Consider the following 15,992-nt stretch of genomic DNA (forward strand, 5'->3'; position numbering starts at 1 on the left):
TGGTGCCGATTGGTTGGAGGGACGGCTATAGGTTTCTTCTGGTGCTGATTGGTTGGAGGGATGGCTATAGGCTTCTTCTGGTGCTGATTAATTGGAGGGATGGCTATAGGCTTCTTCTGGTGCCGATTGGTTGGAGGGACGGCTATAGGCTTCTTCTGGTGCTAATTGGTTGGAGGGATGGCTATAAGCTTCTTCTGGTGCTGATTAATTGGAGGGATGGCTATAGGCTTCTTCTGGTGCTGATTAATTGGAGGGACGGCTATAGGCTTCTTCTGGTGCTGATTAATTGGAGGGACGGCTATAGGTTTCTTCTGGTGCTGATTAGTTGGAGGGACGGCTATAGGCTTCTTCTGGTGCTGATTGGTTGGAGGGATGGCTATAGGCTTCTTCTGGTGCTGATTAATTGGAGGGACTGCTATAGGTTTCTTCTGGTGCTGATTGGTTGGAGGGACGGCTATAGGTTTCTTCTGGTGCTGATTGGTTGGAGGGATGGCTATAGGCTTCTTCTGGTGCTGATTGGTTGGAGGGACGGCTATAGGTTTCTTCTGGTGCTGATTAGTTGGAGGGATGGCTATAGGCTTCTTCTGGTGCTGATTAATTGGAGGGACGGCTATAGGCTTCTTCTGGTGCTGATTAATTGGAGGGATGGCTATAGGCTTCTTCTGGTGCTGATTGGTTGGAGGGACGGCTATAGGTTTCTTCTGGTGCTGATTGGTTGGAGGGACGGCTATAGGCTTCTTCTGGTGCTGATTGGTTGGAGGGACGGCTATAGGTTTCTTCTGGTGCTGATTGGTTGGAGGGATGGCTATAGGCTTCTTCTGGTGCTGATTGGTTGGAGGGACGGCTATAGGTTTCTTCTGGTGCTGATTGGTTGGAGGGACGGCTAAAGGCTTCTTCTGGTGCTGATTGGTTGGAGGGACGGATATAGGTTTCTTCTAGTGCTAATTGGTTGGAGGGACGGCTATAGGCTTCTTCTGGTGCCGATTGGTTGGAGGGACGGCTATAGGCTTCTTCTGGTGCTAATTGGTTGGAGGGACGGCTATAGGTTTCTTCTGGTGCCGATTGGTTGGAGGGACGGCTATAGGCTTCTTCTGGTGCTGATTAATTGGAGGGATGGCTATAGGCTTCTTCTGGTGCTGATTGGTTGGAGGGACGGCTATAGGTTTCTTCTGGTGCTGATTGGTTGGAGGGACGGCTATAGGTTTCTTCTGGTGCTGATTAGTTGGAGGGACGGCTATAGGTTTCTTCTGGTGCCGATTGGTTGGAGGGACGGCTATAGGTTTCTTCTGGTGCTGATTGGTTGGAGGGACGGCTATAGGTTTCTTCTGGTGCCGATTGGTTGGAGGGACGGCTATAGGTTTCTTCTGGTGCCGATTGGTTGGAGGGACGGCTATAGGTTTCTTCTGGTGCCGATTGGTTGGAGGGACGGCTATAGGCTTCTTCTGGTTCTGATTGGTTGGAGGGACGGCTATAGGTTTCTTCTAGTGCTAATTGGTTGGAGGGACGGCTATAGGCTTCTTCTGGTTCTGATTGGTTGGAGGGACGGCTATAGGTTTCTTCTGGTGCTGATTGGTTGGAGGGACGGCTATAGGCTTCTTCTGGTGCTGATTGGTTGGAGGGACGGCTATAGGCTTCTTCTGGTGCTGATTGGTTGGAGGGACGGCTATAGGCTTCTTCTGGTGCTGATTGGTTGGAGGGACGGCTATAGGCTTCTTCTGGTGCTGATTGGTTGGAGGGACTGCTATAGGTTTCTTCTGGTGCTGATTGGTTGGAGGGACTGCTATAGGCTTCTTCTGGTGAACTTTTCGGTTCAGCGAAAAGAGGAAGCGTGTTCCGGTGCAAACGTTCCCTGGTTTTTCCACAGACCAGGAAAAACCTAGTCTAAAGTCAGTTGCGTTTTATTCAGATGCTATTTTAAATGGTAAATGGTAAATGGACTGCATTTATATAGCGCTTTCACAGACCCAATGGCCACCAAAGCGCTTTACATATTGCCTCACATTCACCCATTCATACACCGACGGCGGTGTCAGCCATGCAAGGCGCCATCCAGCTCGTCGGGAGCAGTTTTAAGGGCGCATGCTTGGCCATAATGTAGCGTGTGCACAACACACACACTTTGCTTCTCTCATCTACACAGACGCAGCAGTTCATATTTTTGCAAACCATACATAATTACAAGGAAAAAATATTACCACACGAGGGAAATCATTGTGGTGTTCATGAAGATGTGAAAAAATAGGCATACATCTAGCTTACACATTTACCAAAATTATTCAGGCTAAATGATAAATCAAACCTGTTTGATCAATAGTGGCGAGACACATCGGTACTTATGACACATTTTAGATTTGGGATATCCGCTCACAAAGTTACATGCGTTTCGCGTTTGATACTTGCTCTTCAGATCATTAAAATAGGGCCCATAATGTCACATTGTCAGTTTGTTTTGATTTATGTTCTGGTCTGTGTTAAGTTAATCTGTTAATTAGTTCAGTTCGGTCTTCCTCCGCCCCTGCCTGTTTGTTTCTAAAGTTTCTGATTGATTGTTAGTTCAGTTCAGGTTTGTCTTGTTAATTTGCTCTTCAGTTCTGTCTATTTAAACCCTGTGTTTTGTCTTGTTCTTTGTCAGTTCTTATCGTTGCTTTGAGTTGGTTGTTCTGTTCCTACGCTTGAGAATCCAGAGGTTTTTTGTGTAAGATTTGGTTTTTGTTTAATAAAAGACTGCTGCAATTATCCTACTTCCTCCATTGCTGCAACCATACACATCATTTCATATTTACATGCAATGGAGAGATTCCCCAACTTTTTTTGTCAGCTGAACCTCTTTGACCTAAAATATTTACTTGAAATACCTCCTGAGATTTTGAGTTAATAAGTTAGGCCAATAATAAAATATCAATAACAATAAAATTAAGTTGATGGTTCTCTGATGTCGGTATGGCCACATGACATGCAGGTAAACAAATTAATCATTCATTTTAATCATCTTGTTTTTATTTCAAAATTATTCATTTCAATTTAACATTTTCATGACTTAATGAAATACTTAGCTTTTTATTAAATTCACGAGCCCCTGTCTGGGAAACCCTGACATAATGTAATATTTGATGTGATGCTGGTAACAGAGAATTGAATATATTTTCTTTCTCTTTGTATTTTTATATTAATTTGCTACAAGATTATCCTATTCAAATCAATATGATAAATTAGTTGGGTCAAAAGCAATCAAAAAGTTGTCAGATTATAGCCTATTACATTAAACGTGTAAATGTAATGGATTACGTAACTAACTACAATTGTTTTTATCATGTAATTTGGAATCAGTAACTGATTACAATTTGTAAGTAACCTATCCAGCTCTATTGTTTACATACATTACTGATGCCAGGCTTGAAAGGATGTGCTTTGAGAATGTGTTTTGTAGGCTATGAAACTCAATGAAGTAAAACTGACATTTAGCCTATTACATTGGAGAGGACGTTATTATTCAAAGAAGGGAAGAGAAAGCCGTTCACAGTTCAGGAAGATCATACAATAATCTGCCATGGCTGTTTACATTTCGATTGGCGAACATTTCGAGTGAAATTCTAATTTTAATCTTACATTTCTTAACTTCACGAAAGCCTAGCGCACATGTAGGCTACAGCTGATTTATATGTATAAAACCCACTAAAAACGGAAGGGTCTGGTGATGAATATGAGGAATATAATGAGGCAGGGCTGCGTGTGTGCTTTGCAGCGGGCTGAAATCCCAGATGATGACGTCACGGGGAGAGAACGGGAGAGAGTCAGCAGACTCAGGAAACACACGCTCCCTTTAAACATCACAGTCATGCCTCCGATGGACCTTTAGGGATCGCGGACCTCAGGAAAAACAACCCATATCCCATCATCTCCATCGTCCACCACGACATGACAACGGGAATTTAAAATTACGCCTTTGTACATCAGCATTTAGGTGAGTTTCTGAAGCGCATCCATTCAAACCAGCGAATGAAATCGCCTTATGTATTATTTATTAATTTAAATATACCATATTTATTATATATAATTTATTATGTAACAAGGAATATCAAAGGTCTAGTATAGTGGTACTCACCACAGTTTAGTGCTGTTTTCCTGGTCTGTGTTGTTTTGCGCATTCTGCCTACACCGCAAACAGCGCTGCATCGCATCCCGACCCGTTACCGTCAGATAAAAGACGCATTCACATATAGCTCCAGTTTTTTCTTGCATCCATGTGTGCTCACTGAGCATGTGCTGCTCCTGTATTGTGGCTTGATATTCGTCCTGCTGGATGAACTGATCAGGGAAACCTACATGTCAGACTGGCAGGGTCTCATTGGCCAGTATCTCTACTGACTCTCATTATAAGAAAGCTGAGTTTACTTTGATTTAGAATTGCATGAATTTTGGGTGTAGCTAATAGCGATACCCTCATGTCACGATTCGATATATCGCGATACTGAACTCACGATACGATATTATTGCGATACTCCAATATGGTAAAAGGTTCACCAAAAATGTACAGTTGATTGACATGCTAAATTTGGTGTTACATTGTGTGTGTAAATGAATAGTGTTGGACTTGGTGCTGGAAACGCAAAGCACAGGACAATAGACACCAGAATAACAATATTCAGGAGCTGAAAATACTGACTTATTTTAGACGAATATACTTGCACTTGTACTAGATATATTTATAATAATGTAGGCCACTTTTTACTGGTAACATCAGACATATGGCATTATCAGGACCCACAAATATTCCCCTCATTGCATTATTAGGCCTATACATTATATTCAACACTAGTTTAATGTAGTACTGAGTGACACTAAATTTCTCACAGAAATGTTCATTTTGGGTGAACTATCCACAATACATATTGTCACTATCCACGATACATATGCATTTTTGTATTGTGATATATCGTGACACGGTATATTGTTACACTCTTACTTTATATATTTTTACATGTTTAAATTGTATAAGATCTAGGCTACAGAAATCATGTTTTAAAACAGACTTCACAGAATAAAATAATGTAATATTATAATACAATTGTTGGGGATTGCCCCACTGAATCTGGTGGATTATATTATTGACCGCTGCAGAACTCTGGTCAGGGAGTCGGAGTCATCATATAGAGTTTAGACGTTTATTGTAGGCCTACAAGAGTGACCATATACACATAATAGTGTACTTGAGATAGTTTCTGAAATAAATAATATAACAGAAATAAATACTCATTGTCTAAATATATTCAACAACTTAACAGATTGCAAACTCAAATATAAACATCTCTGTAAAATGCACTGATACATCAAATATAAATGGAGAAATATATTAGTACGAGTCTGCAATAATAAACTGCATAGTGCAATGAAATTGACAAAAACACCAAATTATAGATGATAGAAATTGGACTGTCTCGTTAATAAAGGCAGTAATAAATGACATCCAGTGAAGGATATTATCCAACGGAGAAATGCACTTCAAGATAATACCTAAACATGAACAATACGAGCCGCGATGCTAGCGGGATAATCCGCTCGTTAAGCAGGATCAAATTACAGAGAGATCGCTATACGAACAACATCATAAACATGGTCTAACTTAACGCAGATGGGATACAGCGTGACGATCTGTGTTATTAACAATATACATTAGAAGAAAACTTACTTTGTCACAAACTTTATCTTGCACATAAACACTGCACATGAATGTGTGAACGCGATATGATCGCTCAACTGGAGTAGCTTAGTGAATAGGCAATTACACTCAGTACAGACAATTACAGTCTGTACGTGCTGAGAATGCTGCACTACGTTATTTGCGTACAACGCAACTTAAAACGTCACACATGTATCTACCTTAATATTTAAAGGGAGAGAATTCACAACAACAATGTTTGGCTCGTTTCATGATTTATAATGCAAATACAATGTTGTCGATGGGATGTCAAACTTCTGGTGCTTGCATTTCATAAACATTCCTGTCACTTTGCCTCCATCCAGGTCTTTCTAAGCGCCGCTATGCCAGAACAAAGCAACGATTACCGGGTGGTTGTGTTCGGAGCCGGTGGAGTGGGCAAAAGCTCCCTGGTCTTGCGCTTTGTGAAGGGAACCTTTCGCGAGAGCTACATCCCCACCGTGGAGGACACCTACAGGCAGGTGATCAGCTGCGACAAGAGCATCTGCACGCTTCAGATCACGGACACCACCGGCAGCCACCAGTTCCCCGCCATGCAGCGCCTGTCCATCACTAAAGGCCACGCATTCATCTTAGTCTACTCCATCTCCAGCAAACAGTCTCTGGAGGAGCTCAAGCCCATCTTTGAGCAGATCTGCCTGATTAAGGGAGACACCGAGAGCATCCCGATCATGCTGGTGGGAAACAAGAACGACGAGCTGAACAGCCGTGAAGTGGAGAGCGGGGACGGAGAGGCCACGGCCAAGAGGTGGAAGTGTGCCTTCATGGAGACCTCAGCCAAGACCAATCACAACGTCAAGGAGCTGTTTCAGGAGCTTCTGAACTTGGAGAAAAGCAGGACTGTGAGCCTTCAGATCGACGGCAAGAAGAGCAAGCAGCAAAAACGAGCTGAGAAGCTTAAGGGCAAATGTGTGGTCATGTGAGAAACCATGTGTGTTTGGAAAACCAAAGCGTTTTGCTGATGGCGTTAATGCACCGTTTACACCTGAAGACAAGACCACGTTGGATGAGGAGCAAGGATTTAGTGGGACAACTGTTGTTTACTCGGATATCTTGAAGAAAGAGTTCATCCAAAAATGAAAATGTGGTAAACCGTTGAGGCTTTATTTCTTCTGTGGAACACAAATGTTCTTCTTTTTTTTTTTTTTTAAAGAAGAATGGCCGCTCTTTTCCATATTAAGTAAACAGGGTAATGTCCAAAATGACAAACATCAGACTCATATTCCTGAAGTCATTCGCTTACTGGAGGGGAAGATCTTTAGTCAATTTACGATACTTTTATGATGCCTTTTCATTTAGGAGCCTGACTGCACTAGTCCCATCCACCAACACTACATGCAATTATGCAAAAGAGTGAGCAAAATATACATTCTTTACTTATTCTTTGACTTTATTTTCTGTGGAGAAATCCCTAAAGGGACATGGTGGTGGAAAAAACATGAGATGGGAGGACAAATAATAAGTCAATGCTTCTCTAACAAATGATTCTTTAACCAAGAAACTTTTGAGCTCTTTCTCTTTTTGAGTTTTGACTTTTTGAGGGAACGCAAAGTTTCTCGGGTGAATGCAAAACATTTGCGAGAGAACGCAAAAGCATTGACAAATAATTGTTCCTCCATCTCATATTGTTTCCTTCATCGTGTTCCTTTAGGGGCTCCTTAAAGAAATGCCTTGAGAACCAATGTTCATAAAGTTTTAAAGGAGTAGTTCACTTCAGAATTTAAATTTCCTGATAATTTACTCGCATTCATGTCTTTCTTTCTTCAGTCGAAAAGAAATAAAGGTTTTTGAGGAAAACATATCAGGATTTCTCTCCATATAGTGACTTCAATGTTTATCTACGGGTTGAAGGTCCAAATGTGAGTTTCAATGCAGCTTCAAATCTCTCGAAACGATCCCAGCCGGGGAATAAGAGTCTTATCTAGACAAACCAGCAGCCATTTTCTAAAAAATAAACATTTATATTCTTTTTAACCACAAATGCTCATCTTGCACTAGCTCTGCGATGCGCCACACATTACGTGATCCCGTTGAAAGGTCACGCGTGATGTAGGCGGAAGTACCGACCTAGTGTTTACAAAACACCATTTACAAAAAACAAATACATTAATAAAAGGTAAAACCACGTGTCAGAAGATTTTGACGTTGGAGGAGAAAATGAGATCGAGTTTTCGCCCTACTCTACATTTTCCACATACGTCAGGTTACGGCCTGACCTTTCCAACGGGATTACATAATACGTGAAGTCGTGGACGTTAAGACGAGCATTTGAGGTTAAAAAGTATATATAATTTTTTTAGTTTTAGATAAGTCTCTTATTCCTCGGCTGGGATCGTGTGGAGACGTTGAAGCTGCACTGAAACTCACATTTGGACCCCGTTGAAGTCACTATATGACTCCACTATATGACTATAAAAATCCTGGAAATTTTTCCACAAGAACCTAAATTTCTTTTCTACTGAAGAAAGAAAGACATGAATATCTTGGATGACGTGGGGGTGAGTAAATTATCAGGAAATTTTCATTCTGAAGTGAACTACTCCTCCTTTATTTTTACATTTTGTAATGACATAATTTCGCCCGCTTGTCACAGATGTGATAGTGGTGTAATCAAGGTTTACAGCAACATCAGTGCCTGGCAACCCGTTCTGCTCTCGTTTTCACTCCCTTCTAGACCACAAACTCAAAGGGAAAACCCCAGGCTAACCCAAAGCACCCAGTGGCAGTACTAAACCCTTTTTTAAATCAATAAGCATTTCAAAAAGCAGTAAAATCAGGACAAGGGTTTTAAAACCACTAGCTATTCCTGAGATCGATTGAAATAGTCCCATTAGCTAGCCGTTGTGTGGAGAACAGCTGCCTACAGCACAGGCTGGGCCAAATTAATGTGTTTATAACAGAGACGTCATATGTGGCAGTTCATCATCGCATTCATCAACTGAATGGTAACACGTCAAGGCATGCAGACAGTAGTAATCAACTAAAATAAGATAAATGGTTGTTACTGTGTTAGTTGTGCAACTCTCTGTCAAGGTTTTAAGGACGGCTGTCATAGTTTTATTATATGCCTTTGATTGGATTGTGTCAAAGCTTTAGTTTTATTTTCAGGGTTTTTAGAGTTTATAAATGCGCTCTTCCAAACACAGAGTTGACTATTTTCCCCGTAATATACAGTATTTCTATAAAGGGATATTGTAGTATGAAGGGAAATATTAGCTACAACACAGTCACGTTAACTAATTTTAAACCTTATTGGCAGATTCATTTTTGAACACGATAAACATAATATTAATCGCTGATAAAATTACAGTCGGCAGTGGTTTTTCAAGCGAACTAACATGATCTATCGTCTACATGTGTTTACACATATTTAGTGAAATATCAACATGTGCTTTTGAGAGGATAGCTTTTCTAATTATGTATTTTAGCATGACAGCTCTTGTACAGTGAGATATTTATCAAGTTCAAGTGCTATATTATATTTGTTACCAGAAGAAACTCACTTGTCTGGTTGGAGTGAAGTAAACAGCTGCATATTTTCTGTAGTAGAGTACTGGAGAGCTTTATCTAATGTCATATTTAACTTGAATAGCAGAATCTGTGCAAATGTAGCTAGAGAAAATGTGTATCACGGGTACAGGAGTTGCTAAGACCCAAAGCTTACAGTGGGTTTCTGTTATACAGTAGGAGTTCTGATATAAAAACTGTTCTATTGTTTTGATGAAATGCCTGTATAGACATCATGTGTGCCTACAAGTTTATATGATTGTATTTTAGGTCACAAGAATAAATAATCTTATGCATTTGATCGAATGTCTTCAGTTATTTAAGTATTTAACTAGAAAATTAAACCATTTTCACACGAAAGAACATTTTAAGGGTTGTAATATAAATGTCGGCACCCTTTTGTATTCAAACAATTGTGTAAAGATCACTCTAGCAGCTGCCATGTTTATGCGTGTGTCTATTCAAACGCTGATGAATGCTTTGACTCTGGGCAGACATGATGCTGGTGTGTGTGTGTGTGTGTGTGTGTGTGTGTGTGTGTGTGTGTGTGTGTGTGTGTGTGCACGGGGGAAGGGTTTCTGTGCTATTTAGACATGTCAGAGTAATAAAGCCCGCGAGGCTCATTATCGGCAAGTCAAGTGTCCTACAGTATAATGGAGCACCTGCCGGCACTTAACCATCTTCGGGCCGGAAACACAAGCTCTCTCGTGGTGATGAGCACCAGCTCAATACACCATTCATCTGACTATAACGTGCTGTCAATTATAAAACTAGCAACAATGATATCAGATGACACTTTGACATCAAATCTGACAGGAGAATGGCTCCATTTTAAATATTCTGCTAGCTACGTGTCAACTTATTATTCTAACCCTAAACCTAACCTAACAGTGTACTACAGTCTACTTATACTCTAATGAGAGTTCGTTGGCATGTAGTTGCATATTTATGAGGACAGGGAAACAGGGAAAGCTGCAGGTCGGGGACATGTGTGTGTCAAAAGATAGAAAGTTACACAATGGTACAACACAACTAACCCCTAACCCTACACCTTAAGGCAGCTTTTGCAACCAATTGTAAAGCGCTTCCAGCATGCCCATTACACCGACCTGCTGATACCCACACTTGAATTAATGAGAGTTAGTTGACATGTATTTGCTGGTGTAAGTGTAAGTGTAGGTAGAAAATGGGAATAATGCCATTGTTTCCTATGTGTTTTTAGCTGTGTTTTTGGGGTTTCCCTTAGCCAATCCAGCTTGTAATGAATCCACCGGAGGCAAGTTGAACTGAACACATGTGCAGATTTATTTAACAAAACTTGATCAAAACAAATGCAAGATAAACTAAGACTTGAAATAAACTTGAACAAACATAAATGTGTGCAGTTACACGCAGTTATATGCACAAAGACTAATGACTTGACAAGACACCTAAAAGCAATGAACCAATGACACAACAGAATAGAGAACCACATGACTAGAACAACTAATGAAAACAACACATGAAGCAAAGAGAGCACATGACGTGATCACATGAGGAGAAAGGGAAACACATGACTGGCTGTGTCCGAAATCACGTTAGGCTTGTTCGACTTCATGCAGCTTTGCGCAGACCGATCGGTGGCTGGCTTGAAGCAGTGCATGCCGGTTACAAATTTTGTCCGACTTGATACAGCGCCGACGCCACGTGACTGTGACGTATGCCATCAGAGTACCGCGAGAGCGATTCGAGAGCAGCCGGCTGATTCATTCTGCGCAGCTTCTCCAGATGAGCTGCCATAGACAGTATATAAGATGGACACAGCGACCCCATAGGTTTCAACGGAGAAAAGTGAAGCCCATTTGAAGCACTCACTTCCTGATCGCCAGGCGAACTGCTTGATGACGTAGATGTGACGTGAGCAACCTGTAGGTCTTCTAGTCGCTGTGCCGAGAGAAATCGGAATCATTCCCTTCCGAATCTCGCAGAGACGGAGAGCGTGAGCATTAGCTGTCCATGAGCAGCAGGATCAACTTTATCACTCTCTATGGGCTTCTCCCTTGACTTTATGCCTCCACGTCCTCCCGATTGCTTGTGAGCTTCTCTGCCGGTCTATACGGTAATTTCTCGACTTGTGCGACAGAGTCGCGTGGTTATGACGCAATCGTTAGCCTATTTTTACAAAAACTGCTTATACGGGGCCACAACGTAAGATACAAGGTAATGGAGCCTTTTATACATTTTTGTGTTTCTTTAGAAATAAACAATGGACCAGAGCCGTCGCATAGACTGTGCGAACTGTGCAACCGCACAGGGCCTCGCGCCACTAGGGGGCCTCGCAATCCTGCTTTTTTTTTAAAAAAATTTTTTATCATGTCTGTCAAGGTCACATTAAAAAAATGCAACAAATTAAGCGGGTTTCTCATTGTCGCTATGTACGTAATGCGTCCTCACTGAAGACAGGAGAGCGGGAAAGCTAAAGCGAGGGAAAGCAAACATGTCAGCTGCAAGAACGCCACCGATTTCGGAAGCACGAATCAAGTTCTGAGAAAAGGAAATGTCAATCTTCATCTTTATAACAGAAGATAAAATACAATACAACAATCTTCAAGATACAGTAAATCTTCAAATGTGTAACGGATTGTCACCTTAAAAACTGTATTTTGTGGTGGAACAAGCAATTCTATATAAATATGTAGTTAGCATCTTAATTTAATCTTTGTTTTATTATTTTATTAGTTCATTTACTAATTGTTAACTCAACTAATTTAACGTAAAGAGCTGGATACTAGAATTACTAATAAAATAAATGTCAATAGCCTAAATGCATTGATTAGAATTGCTATAGACTAAATATTTTTCTCGTCGACTAGTAGCCTAGTCATTCATTTAAGCAATTAGTCAACTAATCTCACGTTTATATTAATTTCTGCTTAAATACTGGGTGCATGGAGGAATATAGCCTATTCCGCGCATGTAGCCTATCTTGCCGCAAAGCACCGGCCAAAGCAGGCTAATGATAATGTCTGAAAAAATAACGAAGCATTTTTATTGTTTATTAATAAAAAATATATATTTGTAAATCAATGTCGGCTGCAAACATATATACATCTCCGCTGTAAGTGGATGCGTCTATAGAGACAAATGCAGCGCACCTTTCATTCGGATTATTATTACAGCCTAATCAGCCTGTATTTGCTTTCAATTAATTTTTTTTCCGTTTAAAAGTGGACTTTTCGAGATTTATATAGAAATATTCATCATGTTGTTGAGGCTATAGCCTACACTGTATTTCAGTTCATTATTGAGACGCGCTCCAGTTCACGCAACCATAAAAGCGCGCCTTGTTTGTTTTATTTTATTTTACAAACGCACAACGTTTTCTTGTTATTGTGAGTTTGCGACTGGTGCATTATTATTTTGTGTATGACCAGAAAAGATTGAGTATTTAAAGTTGTTTCCACTGTTGATAGGGAAATGAAAGTGTTCGCGCCGACGCCTGCCATGCAGTGCGCGCTCGTACGTCTCCGTACAAACAGTTGGATATGCACCTATAATAGTTAACATTTATCTAGGTTACAGTTAGAGCGAGCTGCCATGCCAGACGGATAAGTCCTTTTCATGTTTAACAAATCAAATCATGCATTTTCTACCTACCGCGAGAAAGCGCTGCACCGGTTTGAAAAAGGTAAAAGCATAACGAGCGTAACGAGAGAGCGGCCCCACTGAGGGGGATGCAGAGATGTTGCTGCGTCTTTATATTAATATTTCTGATTGTTTAAATGATCAGTCCTTGGGGGCCTTAAAATGCGGGGCCCCGGGCAATTGTCTGCCCTATTGCGGCGCCTCAAACTATGTGCATGATTATGTATTATTCTACTTGATAAAAACGTATTGCAGCGAGATTATTCGTGCTACGCGTGACTGTTATTCATGCGCAATTGAGCATCCACATCAAAGAGCAGGGCCTCGCATTTCAAGTTCGCACAGGGCCTCGCACCCCACCTGCGACGGCACTGCAATGGACAAATGGAGACTTTGGACGCCTCAGATGTAAAGTTATTCGCTGTCAAAGTGACACCAAAATGAATGGGAGTCAATGGAACAGCAGGTGATGGTCCGCTACAATAGCGGCGCCCGGGGATGCTTCAGTTTCCGGCGGATGGATTACCCCCTTGAGCTGCACAATCTCTGATGACGACACAACTGTTCCACGATTGGCCGAATCCACCTCATGACAACGATCACGTGTATTTCGTGTTTATTAGAACACCTTCAGTTCCATTAATGCTCACAAATCAGTTTTTTTATAACAGTAAAATCTTTTTTCATGTAGTCGCCATGTTATAGTCTATTGTGTTATGTTTATGAAAATAAAACTGATAAAAAAAAAAACATAGACCCCACTATACTTGATATTTAAATTGTAGGCTTATGTTAAACTTTATTCTTGTACAAACAGTTGGTTGCAGACATAAAGTATTAAATGGAAACTTATTTGAAACGTGTGTATTTGACAAATATTGCATTTATTTATTTCTCTGGTACAGTATGCAAACACCACGTGAGCGGTCACCTTAGAGTAGACATATAAACGGGCGGTCACTACGGGAACCAGAAAGCGTCGGACTTCACGTCTCCGTTTGCAGCTACAACCCATCCCCCATAGTGCACTATATAGGGGATAGGGAACGATTCAGTGTAAATATGCTTTCCATTGAGAGGAATGAATGGTTTTGTGTTAGTGTCGTGTGAACCGCCGCAGCGCCGCTCCAGAGACACGATACACAGAGCAGATCATGTGATCGAGTCCCGCAGACCAGACAACATATCAGACCCATTTGAATTCTGCACATAATGCTGTATTTTAAAGCGATATGGAGGAGATTAGGAGGAAACTCTGGCTTTAACGATCTCAACGGCTCTGGCCAAGCTGTGATATAAACCAAACACTATTGGCTATTTAAAAAAAAGGGGAGGAGCTGTTTGATATGCCCCGCCCTGTCTCTGGCTCTGGTTTGCTATCAACATGGCTTATGCTCTTCCTGCTGAAATGTTATCAAACTTTTATAAAGCAGCAAATAAAGTGTCCGATAGAAGTAGGCAGAAGGGGCTGCAATATGCGTTCGAAGGCTATATTCAAGACATACCGGTGAAACGCAAGCAGCAATAAGGCATCCAAATAGAGGCAAAAAATGAGTCAAAAAATGAACCACCGCATATCCTACTAATGGAGACGGAGGCTGGGACTAACAATATCAGGAGCAACACTGTTCATGCAAAGCTGGGTAGGTCTCTATTCACTTCTATAATCGTTATTACAAAGCAAACGGACTACGCGAGTATAAAGTTGTATTTATTAGCAGCGTGTGCTAGCGTATCAACAATTAGGGTAGAGAACCGAAATCATAACCTAAAACTGTCTAACTAGTATAACTTCACTGTAAGGTTAAAAGCAAAATGTATCTTAGAGCACAAAAGTGTGCTTGTTGATCTTGAGCGGTTTCGCTGACTGAGGACGTCCACACAGTTTAATCCAAAAACAACACTTGTCAGGATTTTACTTCGGTTTTGGGAAGGGAAAAAAATGGACACCCCCCTCCAACCTCTCTGGGAAACGCGTATCTGTGTTACAAATGCCCCAGGCACAACGTTTAACCACATTTTTGATAAAACTACGATGGTAATAGCCTGCCGAGACCACAAATATGAGACGCCTGTGTTAAAGTCAATGGAGCGCTGTGAACAAGTGTCGGACCGCGGTGGGAGCTCGTTCTTGGCTGCGCTGTGATTGGTCAATCTACATTCTAGGGTGTGGCTTAGCCAAAGGCGAATTACCTCAACTCATTTGCTGCCTTCAAAAATCGATCAGATGAAGGTATCTCAGGAGACCGGAGTGAAGCTAACATTGGATTCGGACGTGCCTTGATGCCTTCCTACCCTGGAATGAATCCTCCGAAGGCAGCATTTTTAAGTTTTCAGACGCAACCATTGAATGATGCTGTGCGTTTCAAAGCACTTCTTTGGGCCTTTAAGACCTGCACGTATCCAACTAACTGTTAGTGTTACACACGTGATTTCTTTCTCCACTGTTTATGTTCACTTAAGACAATACTCACCAAATTTTGACATAATTCTCTTGTGAATTTGTCTGTTCAAGCGCATAGCGTCAATGCTATTTGGCCTTTTTTTTCGCTATTCACCTCTCTCTCTTTACCGCCAGTTAACCTTAAGTAGTATGTTACTCATTGTACTTTCTATTGACATATCTGACCAAACTACAAACTTTCCAGCAATGCCTGTAAAAAAGAGATGCGCTCAACAAGCTTGCGCGTCTGTGCCGCTGTGTGCTGGTATTGGTGCATCCCTAATTTTAATCAGATATTAAACACTAAAAAGTATTATTTTATTGAACACTTTGGCAGGCTTTCATTCTGTATTTTGCCAGTTTGTTTTGCCAGAGTGTAACACTTTCCACCATGCATGAGGATTGAAGTGAAGTCTACAGACTTCTTGCCCTACCTGGCCATCAAATCCTCTCCTCACGAGAGAAGGCCTGTTTACACATATCCTCCTCACTCTCGGCTGGTTCCTGTCCCAGCCAGGGATGCGGGAGGAGGGAGGAGTACTCTGGGTCCGGGCCAGTTTCCGAGCTCGGACGGCACGCCTAATACGCCTACTCTATCTGCTTATTTGTAACAGTGAACTCGTGAAACAGCTTATAAACAGCTTATCACTTAATGAATTGACAGCCTGTCCGCTAATCTTCAACGTGTTTGCTATTAAATAG

At 41.3% G+C, this 15,992-nt stretch overlaps 1 protein-coding gene across 1 annotated transcript; it reads left to right on the plus strand.

The window, feature by feature from the left end:
* Window positions 1-3,784: 3,784 nt before the first annotated feature.
* On the plus strand, window positions 3,785-7,808 carry diras2 (DIRAS family GTPase 2). The gene is made up of 2 exons (XM_079600194.1): window positions 3,785-3,961; window positions 6,022-7,808. Exon 2 carries the CDS (start codon window positions 6,040-6,042, stop codon window positions 6,637-6,639), a length of 600 nt encoding a protein of 199 aa, XP_079456320.1. The 5' UTR covers window positions 3,785-3,961; window positions 6,022-6,039; the 3' UTR covers window positions 6,640-7,808.
* The last annotated feature ends 8,184 nt before the right edge of the window (window positions 7,809-15,992 follow it).

This window comes from Phoxinus phoxinus, assembly GCF_949152265.1.
Source record: "Phoxinus phoxinus genome assembly, chromosome: 23".
Taxonomy (NCBI): Eukaryota; Metazoa; Chordata; class Actinopteri; order Cypriniformes; family Leuciscidae; genus Phoxinus; species Phoxinus phoxinus.

Bases quoted from the DNA above. Each gene is read 5' to 3' on its own strand.
- diras2 (XM_079600194.1), top strand. From the start codon at position 6,040: ATGCCAGAACAAAGCAACGATTACCGGGTGGTTGTGTTCGGAGCCGGT.